The 12,398-nt window shown below is 37.7% G+C and overlaps 1 protein-coding gene across 1 annotated transcript in view; it reads right to left on the reverse strand.

Moving 5' to 3' along the window:
* The window catches only part of LOC309512111 (uncharacterized protein), a 79,523-nt gene that overhangs the window by 34,368 nt on the left and 32,757 nt on the right, over nucleotides 1-12,398 (reverse strand). The window contains exon 3 of the mRNA XM_082187537.1: nucleotides 2,722-2,807. Coding sequence (XP_082043663.1) covers nucleotides 2,722-2,807 — 86 coding nt within the window. The remainder of the gene's footprint in view (nucleotides 1-2,721; nucleotides 2,808-12,398) is intronic.

Genomic DNA, 12,398 nt, shown 5'->3' on the forward strand with positions numbered 1-12,398 from the left:
AAATTGTAATAATGTTTCACAATATTAATGTTTTTACTGTATTTTTTATCAATTAAATTCAGCCTTGGTGAGCAGAAGAGACTTCTCTCAAAAACAATAAAAAAAACGTAAAGATTAAAGAGAACTTTTGAATGGCTGTGTAAATTTTTCAGACCAGGGATTTTCAAAGAAGCCACAAGGGGGTGCTAGGGGGTGAAAAATAGAAAAACATATATAGTTCTGTGAAAAACATACTATATTTATTTCTAAATGTTTATCTATTCTTCTTTGCAGTGTCCATACTGTATGATGAAGTGTCATGTTGTCCTTTCTAGGGTGTTTTTCCCCATTTGGAGGATCCTTAGCATTAGCATTTTTTTCCGACATAACCTAACTATCTTCACATTTTCATTTATTTTAATTTTTTGATGTTATATTATGTGTTATTGTCGTATTTATGGATGTATACTGAAAGCTCCACTACCAAGAAAAATACCTTATGTGTGCAAGCACACTTGACAATAAACCCCTGGAACAGAGTTGATAATGTAGAATGAAATATTTGATTTCAAAGAGTTGTGAGTGTGTTATTTCCAGAGAGTTAGTTTATCAGTATGCTGTGACATAACTGGGAATTATAGCACTAAACAGGAAATGCATCTGTCATGAACGGCTGATCGAAGGTTTCAACTCCACAGCAGAATGATGTGTCGAAGACAACTGCTGAGAAAAACAAAACTGTTGACTTGTGGTATTAAAGAAACTACATTTATGCAGTTGACTGAAAATGAATCTTTAGCTATTGGCTTTAAGGTTGATCTGCTTTGTCTCTGATGCCAAGATGAAGCGTATAAGATGACGGTTTCTCGAAAGGCATGAATTTAGACATGTTTATCTATCTAAAAAAAGGATATTGAAAGCTGTAAAACAAATTCTTGATTGCATTATACATTCACAGTTCAGCAGCATGTAAACGACTGAAAAATGGATGCTGAAAAAAGTTCACGAGTTCAAATAAGAAAAATTTGTTTAAACACACACACACACACACACACACACACACACACATATTCTTGTACATCTATCTTTATGAGGACATTCATTGACACAATGCAATCTCTAGTCGCTTACCCTAACCTTACCCATCACAACTAAGTGCCTAACCCGAACCCTTACCCTAAACCCACCCGTAACCTAATTTTAACCTTATCCCTAAAACCAAGTCTTGACCCTCAAACAGGCCTTTAAAGGGGTCTCAGAAAGTGAGGACCGGCCAAAATGTCCTCACTTTACTCTCTTTGTCCTCACTCCAATGGTCTAAAACTCAAACTGGTCCTCACAAAGATAGTTGTACAAGTACACGCACACACACACCAAACTGGCAAGATTTATACACTGAATGCACAGTCGATTTGGGTAAAAGTCCCTTTTTATTTCAATTTTATTTAATATTTTGTATTTTTAGGTTATTTTTAGGTAGTTATATTATAATCCATTTATTCACTTTTTGAGCATGGACCTGAAAATGAAATTTCCTATTTAAACTGTAAAAAATCTTGACTTGAGTTTGATCTCTTTTCTAAAACGACACTTTAAAAAAAAAGTTTTAAAAAAGTGAACTAGAAAAAAGTTATTGTTATGAAAAATGCAACAGCAATTTTTTTTTTATTAAATATATATTTTCTAAAACACATTTTACTCTAAAATTGTGAGAAAATCAAAGCCATCTATGAAACAAGCTGTGTTCCAAATTTGAAGTTGATAAAAAAAAATTTAAAAGAGCTCTCAGTAAGAATTGTTTTGTGCGCAGTATCAAACGTTTCCAACATTCATCTCCCATTAATTTCCAATGCGGTCATTTTTTACCACAAATACAAGCGTGACCATTTAACCTTTTCGAATCATGTCCATGATTTTTTTTTTTTTTTTGTTCACACAGAGTGCCAAAATGTTGTGTACCATTTCAATGCAATAAAAAAATCCACACACAAAAAAACATTTGTACAATTCTTCGGTCAAGAATGACCGAACAGCACTAGAGAGTTAAAAGGAGTCTTCATTTCAGAATACAGAATATAGAATAAAAGAATATAGTTTAGTGTGAACTGAATGTTATATTTTTTTTAACATTTATTTATATGTACAATTAAATCAAAATGCCTTATGGTTTACATTTTTTATAAATACGGTTGGTTGAATATAAGAGTGATTTTTATATGCACTTAATTAGGATATAGTCTTTAGGATACAATCTTAAATTGTAGCTAATTTAATAATTACTACTTTTTCTTTTTTAAATACTATACGGCCGAATGTACTGGCAAGCATTTATTGTTTAATTATACTGTTATGTCACTTACATATATTTGTAATTACTCTTTTGTAATGAAGTTGAAATTTAGTACATTTAAATATATTACCTTTATATGTAATATTGAATAACACACTACAAGTACACTGTTATCCAGCACTGTTGATACAGTGTGAACCCAAGGGGGCGGTGTTTCACTATAATTCACCATTTATTGGTTAATGGGCACTATTTTAATGACTGTAATTTATTTTAATATAATATAGTCATATCTGTTTCTTTAAAGTAGCCGATGGCTGTGAACCGTGATTTAGTTTTTGATTTTCTAGACTCAAAAGAAAACTGAACAAAGGGCACAGCTGAAACATTAGATGTCCTGAGTTTTTAGGCAAACACAATGTGAATATTGAGTACAGTAATCAGAAACTCACCCATATGCTCGCAGGGTCGGTTTCCTGAGCTGACTCTCTGCCCGCTGACTGATCCCTTCACAGAGGAGCTCAACACCACGTGTGTCCTGAGGGCAGAGAACGAGAGAGAGAATCAATATAGATCCAGATCATGTCCTAATGCCTGCCGCAAGCCAAAACTACAGCCAGAGAGTTCAGTGTGAATCTTTCCCAATGCTGAGGGTTTATCTGCATCTGTACAGGCGAGGACATGCAGTATCAGCTCACACACATAGCTGACATATAATGACAGAAAGAGACAGAGACTGTCTTGGCAAGACAACAGTGACATTCTTATGAAAAAAAAAAAAAAACATTTGCGAGGGGGGCGAGTGCTCCTTTTACCTCGAATGTTTGGAACAAGAACATGCAAGTGGTTTTGATATTATGCGCTTCACTGTATTATACAAAATATGTACTAATTACATCTCCTTTATGGCATAATTACTGTGTTAAAATTCTATACCCAGTTTTTACATCATGTTCACAACTTAAACTATGGCTGCGCCTGAAATCACTCTCTTGAGAAGGTACTTATTTTGAATATGTAATAAAGTGCATTCTATATAGTATGATTGTGTGTATTATGAATGTAATCTGGAGGTACTACATTCGCCATTTTGTCATTATCACATGACCTACCAGCGTCGGTTACGTTGCTTCTCTGCCACACATAAATCCTCTCCCATGGCCTCATGGAATAGTAAAGTGCACACTTCAGAATATCGCCGGAAGTAGGTCATCCAGGTACTTTTTGCGTACTCTTTTCTGAGTTCTGTAAATTTGGACACTTGTTTTGTCACATACATACTCTTTTTCAACTACTACATAATAGAGAAGTATGTGATTTCGAATGCAGCCTATACTGTATATGGGCGCTTAGTTTTGCATCCAGTTTTTTTGAGCCAATCACAAGAGTTACATATGTCACGTGACTAATCACTTTGGAGCAGTCAGAGAATGTCTAATATGGCGAGAAGTTTCACTCTCACTACACTTCCGGCTTCTGAACTGGTTGCAGTTCCACTCTGATTCCATATGAGGGCGCTCACAGGACGAGTGCAGAATGAATGGAGGTCAATGGCGGTATACCCCTCAAAATCCACTTTTCTCAGGATATAATTTTTTGTCTAGTAATTTGAATGTTGTATTCGAAAGGAGATGCAAAGAAATTACACATTGCTGGGTGTTAGATTTTTTAGAGTCACTTATTTGATTTAAAAAAGTCTTTCAAAATGTCAATGACGTCAGAATGCTGACGTCATTAGCAGAATGCTAGCGTGTTATGGGCAACAACAACTCAACCTGTAAGAAATCAAAACGACATAAGTACTCGTTCATTCAACTTTCGACCTAAAACCCATGTTGAACTTGCAAAATCTACAATCACATCTGAGATTTCTCAACGGCAATCGGGTGAAAGAGACAAATTTAGCCGTCTAGCCCCATTGACTCCCATTCATTTTGCACTCATGGCGAGCGCCCCCAGTGGAACTCTGGTGGTACTACAACCAAAATTCGGTACAATAGGGCTTAATAGGGAGTGGACAGGCTCTCCGTAGACGGGCTCTGGAGCAGTATAGGGAAATGACATCATGACAGTGCTGAATGGCTGATGGGACCATAACTAAACAAAACAAACCAAGACAAACAAAGAAAAACGATTGTTTGGAGTAAGATTTTGTTTGTTTGTTTGTTTGTTTTTGAAAAAGTATTATGCTCACCAAGTTTTAATTTGATCAAAAATTTAAACAGTAAAAACTACACTCACCTAAAGGATTATTAGGAACACCTGTTCAATTTCTCATTAATGCAATTATCTAATCAACCAATCACATGACAGTTGCTTCAATGCATTTAGGGGTGTGGTCCTGGTCAAGACAATCTCCTGAACTCCAAACTGAATGTCAGAATGGGAAAGAAAGGTGATTTAAGCAATTTTGAGCGTGGCATGGTTGTTGGTGCCAGACGGGCCGGTCTGAGTATTTCACAATCTGCTCAGTTACTGGGATTTTCACGCACAACCATTTCTAGGGTTTACAAAGAATGGTGTGAAAAGGGAAAAACATCCAGTATGCGGCAGTCCTGTGGGCGAAAATGCCTTGTTGATGCTAGAGATCAGAGGAGAATGGGCCGACTGATTCAAGCTGATAGAAGAGCAACTTTGACTGAAATAACCACTCGTTACAACCGAGGTATGCAGCAAAGCATTTGTGAAGCCACAACACGCACAACCTTGAGGCGGATGGGCTACAACAGCAGAAGACCCCACCGGGTACCACTCATCTCCACTAAAAATAGGAAAAAGAGGCTACAATTTGCACGAGCTCACCAAAATTGGACAGTTGAAGACTGGAAAAATGTTGCCTGGTCTGATGAGTCTCGATTTCTGTTGAGACATTCAGATGGTAGAGTCAGAATTTGGCGTAAACAGAATGAGAACATGGATCCATCATGCCTTGTTACCACTGTGCAGGCTGGTGGTGGTGGTGTAATGGTGTGGGGGATGTTTTCTTGGCACACTTTAGGTCCCTTAGTGCCAATTGGGCATCGTTTAAATGCCACGGCCCACCTGAGCATTGTTTCTGACCATGTCCATCCCTTTATGACCACCATGTACCCATCCTCTGATGGCTACTTCCAGCAGGATAATGCACCATGTCACAAAGCTCGAATCATTTCAAATTGGTTTCTTGAACATGACAATGAGTTCACTGTACTAAAATGGCCCCCACAGTCACCAGATCTCAACCCAATAGAGCATCTTTGGGATGTGGTGGAACGGGAGCTTCGTGCCCTGGATGTGCATCCCACTAATCTCCATCAACTGCAAGATGCTATCCTATCAATATGGGCCAACATTTCTAAAGAATGCTTTCAGCACCTTGTTGAATCAATGCCACGTAGAATTAAGGCAGTTCTGAAGGCGAAAGGGGGTCAAACACAGTATTAGTATGGTGTTCCTAATAATCCTTTAGGTGAGTGTATATTGTGATTTTTTTTTACAATTTAAAATAGCCGTTCTCCATTGTAATATATTGTAAAATGTAATTTATTCCTGTGATGCAAAGCTGAATTTTCAGCTTTGATTTTCTAATATGCTGATTTGCTGCTCAAGAAACATTTATTCGTATCATTCATTTAGAAAACAGTTGTGCTGCTTAATATTGTTTGTGGAAACCATGATTCCTTTTTCAGGGTTTTTTGATAAATAGAAAGTTCAAAAGAGCAGCATTTATTTGAAAGATACGTTGGCAACATTATAAATGTCTGTACTGTCACTGTAATGTGTTCTTACTGAATAATATTAATTTCTATAATAGTATAATACAATTTTGATAATATATTGTAATTTTAGAAGTGGACTCCAAGAAGACTTTTTTGGAAACCAATGGGGTTCCAAATAAAAATTTAAAGAAGAATTTACAAAGAGTTTAGTTGCCCCATACTGACTGCATTTGTTCTCTAAACCTTAAGATGATCTTTTCAACATCAGCTCACATTTTCTGTCTGTATCTTTGAACCATGATCACAGCAGATTCTTCACTAGGAGTGAATCATCTGTGTTTGAACCTCAGCAGAGAGACATGAATTGAATCTGGTAAGGCAAAAGGTCTTTGAATGTGTGGCAGGGAGAGTCACACTGGCTCTACATCAGCAGTTATTTGACCTGATGTGGCCTTCAGCTCAGAGCGCGTCCCCTGGGGTTGCTCAGCATGAGGATGTGGTCAGGAGCATGGATGTGTTTGTAGAGTATTGAATAGATGTGAGCAGGGGTCACTTTCCTCTCTCCCCCAACACTGTGAAGTGCATTAGGAAGACAACAGATGGGAATGAGGTGAGCCAGTGCGTCAATGTCAAATAGATAATAAAGGACCATATGAATAAGAGAGAGACAGAAGTAGAGGGGAGAAAGGCCCTGCTTACACCTGGTATTAAGATACATTTTGGTCAATCGGATCACAAGTAGACGAGGGAGACACATTCCCACCTGTATTATTATGGAGGTTATCGGTAACTTTTAAAGCAGATTTTTGTAGATTGATATATAAATATACCATCATAAGTAGCAATGTACAATATCATAATACCTGAAACATTGTCACAATATTATTTACATGAATTTCTGGCAACCACAACTTCCATTCTTTTTACAGTAAATGTAACAGGATATAGTGTAGGGATGCACATTATAGTGGTACTATACCGGATATCATCTGAAATTAGAGATTTTTTTTTATTTTTTTTATTTAACTGATATCGGTCAATACTGTGTATATTTAATTGTACATGCTCATTTAGATTACCTTTGACAAAAGATCACTTAAAGGTAGTCTTTTAAAAATACTATTTATATATATATATATATTTAATAACACTTTAAATGCAATCTTTATCAAATCTCAAAATGAATATATGAATATGACTATTTTTCATGTTGTGATGCCTACATTTGTCACGTGTGGCTGTAGTGAAGTGTGTAACGAAGGAGATAAATAACAAAAACTTTCTTTAATCCACAAACTAAAACTCAAGAGATTGCAGGACAATAACGAACGCTACCACGTTTAACTCAGACGATACTGGACAAAGGAACAGAATGACACTAAGCACATAGCCTGGGAAAACCAGGATAGTCTGGAGAAGAGCCCATTCAAACTCATTTCTGTGCCGCCGAAATCGCGGCACCAATCAGAAACGTTTGGGGAGGGATTTACATGATGACGACAGCGCAGCGACGCTGAAGGAGATTTCATTACAAAGATGGATGCCGCCGTGGAACATCACTCGTTCGAATCATAGACAGTATATAAACGAATCAGTTATCGCGTCTGTTTTGAGCGATTTCAACTTACCGTTTTCGTTAAAACCGGAGCAAAGAACACTCGAAGCATACGTCATCTCCTTCATCGATCTGATTGGTTTTATGACTATCCAATTGCGCCCAGAGGAATTTGAGCTACGTCGGTTGGTGACGCCCCTTTGGAAATGATTTGTCTACATAGCTTCGCCAGACCCTACACTCAGTTTCAACTGAGAAGGGTCTGGTTTTAACCAGGCTACTCAGCACATGGAGTGAGTAATCAAACTGAACAGAAACGGGTGTGTGACTAACAATCAAGGAAACTAACTAGGAACTCAGGCACGTAAAAAGGAACAGAACACAGTGAAACGAAACCAAAATTGAACAAACACGTTACAGCATTCATTTGTTTTATTTATTCAGATAAAACTGAGTTGAACTTGTTTTTTTGTTTTGTTTTTTTACCATGCAGCTATTATTTTAATATTGATGCATCCCATTAGCCTGGATGCCAGCCAAACGTAGCCCCGCCCACAACATTTGAGGTCGGGAAGTTTTTGTCTGGACTTGATCCGTTGTGGAGCAACCATGCTCAAACCAGAGCTGTTCGGACCAATTCAATTGTCAGGACGGGCTTTATACGATGATGGACAGATGATCAACAGTAACGTAATCATCCACGTCACCAAAGAGCGCTTGGGTTGAATTTGTTTACAACTAAGATGGCTGCCGCTGGAGAAATGAGATGTGTAGATTCCGCCATCGCGTCTGTTGTAGAAGATATCAAGTGCATTAATTTTAAAAGAGGAACAGAGAACCGCGATCAAGGCATTTGTCAATCGGAAAGATGAATGAAGAACATACGTCACTTACTCCGTTGCTCTGATTGGTTGTAGGTCTATCCAATTGAGTGCAGAGGCATTTTCTTTCCTGGTTTGGTTGAAACACGCCCCATAATCACAGCCCAATGGAGCAGTATCAGACTTGTATTCTGACTAGAATCTGAGTATGACGACGTCAGGCTAGCATCCCAAGTCTTCTCTTAAAAATAAACGTTCCAAAATGTTCCATAGAAGAACCATTACCTGCTCCCTCAAGAAGCTTTCAGGGAACAGTTCTTAATAGATTCTTTTTTTCTTAGTGTGAAGAACATTTGAATAAACTAAATAACCTTTTCCCTCTATAAAGAAACTTTTGTGCAACGAAAATCATGCCAGTGAAGAGTGAGGCTATCCACATCTAATGTGAAGCACCAGCGTCAGAAGCAGAGGACAACGTGTGCATTTATTGATCGATTGTTATGAAAACTGCATCTGTTTAGTTCTTTGTCATATTGGCATTTTACATAATATGATGCGAGAGCAATTCAAGATGGTTTCCCATCCACTGTCAAATCTGGGATTATTTATTTATGTAGTTTTATGAAATTCCTTTCATCTAAGAGGCATGAGACTTTGTGACCTTTCCTACTCTTGCTATACTTAATACTTCAGTGCAATAAAATAGCAAAAATGTGTTATAATATTCATTTTATAATAAATCCAAAAGCAAAACTACAAAAGGGAGTGGAAATGGCAAATGAGCTAATGAGTGGTCCTCTGCAGCCACTTACTGGTTATAGTGGTAATTTCATGTCATTTCCATGTTAAAAGCGTTTCCACCAGTCGACAGAAATCATCCACTAAAGCATGGCACATTTTCCATGTTATCTCCATGAACGAAAATTATAAAATATAGAAAATTAAAAACTTCTTTAAAGTTAATTTTACTGCACAAACATAGAGTTAAAAAATAAGTGTAAAACAACAACAACAACAACAACAAAAAACACATACTGCCAATCTAGAAAAGTTTGTCTATAGTCTTAACGTATACTAACGAATATTAGCTGGTTGTTTAAAATTATTAGAAATTAATATTCAGGGATTGACTTTACAGGTAGTGTAGAATCTACTCTATTGTTCATGCCTACCCTAGTAGTATATAAACAAATTGTTAAAAATGTTCAATCATACCCTTATTGGGGCTAAGCCCCCATAATACTGAAATCCTAGAATCACCCCTGCCCTACCTGTTACAAGACATTCCTTAAGTTAAGAAAACCCTTACAGTTTTTGTTTTGTAGTGGTGCAGAATAGAAGACACACTAAAAGTTTTTGAATTTTTTTATAGCAGAAATTAAAGAAATGAGCAGAAAGAGATGGTGAATGAAGTAAGAACATTTATGTTCTGACTTGTGATGTAAATGTAAATGTAAATGTAAATGTAAATGTAAATGTTATGTTCTGACTTGTCATAAATTCTTTCCAACATGGACAAATGCTAAAAAATGCACACAAAAAAAAAACGTCCCTGTTGCTGTTACAAGTTCCAACATGACTATAAAACCGGAAAAAAATTTTTTTTCATAAACTCACCACATATTTACACATGAATTCTTTTCTTTTGAACTGAGATTACAGTGGGTAACCCTTTGCAACAAATGATTTCCCATAATTCACATACACTGAGACAGTAACTGCCCCTCAGGCAGTTGTAAGTGTTTTATTTTACATTACGTTACAGATTAAATTGAGTACTTAAAGTGAAGTACACCAAACTGACACGTTTAAGTAGGAAAACACTGTCTTTAGTTGATTATACATCAATATTCACTCAAAGTAATGCAAACGCCACACTGAATTGATGTGGAAAGTATCACGTTAATTTTTAAGCAGTCTTTTGTAAAAGAAAAAAAAGTGCGTTTCTGTGTCATTTCTGATTTGTGCATCAGAAATGACACTGTTGTTTCGGCTGTATCAACAGTGATCATTAATTCAGTCGCTCTGTTGCATAACCATGAACTGAGGGAGCAAGAAACAAGTGTAGGATGGAGTAAAGGAAAGAGAAACAGGACGACTAGGGTAAACATCAAGCCCTTACAGGTTTATAAACCACTTAGACAGAAGAAAATGAATAAATAACAAACAGAACTTCGATTAGTAGCACAAGAGGGACATTTGACAAGTGTTTTCTTGTCAAGTGCAATACAGTTTAACGTGTGTTTCCACTTCCAGCAGAATGGGCCATTAACACTCTTAATTGAAAGTTTAACATCACCGTTTCACACATCTGATTACACTACGTGACTGATTCAATCAGCTTGTTCAACAGCAATGGAACCAGAGACTGTACAGAATAAGGCAGAGATTGTCCTCTCACACATTTATGAATGCGACAAATAGTTATATATAGGCATCTGTGGTCCTGCTTTCCAGTTTTGATATAGACTCCACAACGCTTAATATGGAGGCTCTAGAAATGAAAGTCCTGCCTTGTAGTCCAAACAACATATCACATATTTGTTTCCCTTTCGAGAACGGTCACTTCGTATTGCGTAGCAAATTTTCTCAATTCGAGTCAATGAATTCAGTGATTCAATTTTAACTGGCCCCACCACAGAAAAGTAATAAATTAATTAAATAGTTATTGTTTTTGACCCATGTATCCATGAATTGTAATAAATAAGGTTATGACACCAACATTTTAGATACCAGTGAATTTAACAATTCTTAATTCCAGTTTTCGAAACCACAGCTATAACTAACTAATATAAATTTCAAACATTATTGAAGACAAGTAAACAGTCAGTAATAAAAAAATAAAAAAGAAACTAACTATTAAAGGGATACTTCACCTCTGGAAAGATGAATGTGTATTTAAAATGAAGTACACCAAACTTCAGCCATATCCAGCAGCCATATCACCCTGTAGCCCAAGACTGGTTGCCCACTGAAGCTAAGCAGGGCTGAGCCTGGTTAGTACCTGGATGGGAGACCTCCTGAGGAAACCAGGTTGCTGCTGGAAGAGGTGTTAGTGAGGCCAGCAGGGGGCGCTCACCCTGTGGTCTGTGTGGGTCCTAATGCCCCAGTATAGTGACGGGGACACTATACTGCCAAAAGAGCACCGTCCTTTGGATGAGACGTTAAACCGAGGTCCTGACTCTCTGTGGTCATTAAAAATCCCAGGATGTCCTTCGAAAAAGAGTAGGGGTGTAAACCTCGGCATCCTGGCCAAATTTGCCCCTTGGCCTCTGTCTATCATGGCCTCCTAATCATCCTCATATACTGATTGGCTTCATCACTGTCTCCTCTCCACCAGTAAGCTGGTGTGTGGTGGGCGTTCTGGCGCAGTATGGCTGCCGTCGCATCATCCAAGTGGATGCTGCACACTGGTGGTGGTTGAGGAGATTCCCCCTTCCATGTAAAGCGCTTTGAGGTCTCAGAAAAAGCGCTATATAAATGTAACAAATTATTATTATTAATTATAAAATGGGTCATTTATGTAGTAGAAATGTGAAATAATTTTTGAATTTGGAGCCTTCTAGACTGAGAAAAGCCAGAAAATGTATTTTTGGCTTATGTGGATGAAAGACAACAACTCCCAGAATGCACTTGCTTCGCTGCTCTACGAGGCCACTCCCAAGCCACGCCTACCGGTAAGAGCGCGCAGTTAAACAACAAGGCTAGGCTACTAGTGAGTCTCCGTGACGAGTCTGCCCGGGATTTCGAGATCGCCCAAAATGTCCGGAATTCGGCTTTTGCGTTCTAACAGTCGCCATTCATTATGTTTACTGTGGCGAGCAGGACGATGCTGAGGGGCGCGGGAGAACGGCGAGAGGCCGGTGTCGTGATTACTGATGAGCGACGGAGGAGCGGGAATGTTCTTAGCAATGTTAAAAAGCACATCAACCGATCACTTGTTTAGCGTTCATGTAAACACTACATTCAGATTCACCAATCGGAATGAATTCAGTTAGATTGAAACAAAAGGTGTGCATGTAAACAATGAATGGCGACTGCAGAAAGCAAAAGCC

Source organism: Leuciscus leuciscus, assembly GCF_965113295.1.
Source record: "Leuciscus leuciscus genome assembly, chromosome: 13".
Lineage (NCBI taxonomy): Eukaryota > Metazoa > Chordata > Actinopteri > Cypriniformes > Leuciscidae > Leuciscus > Leuciscus leuciscus.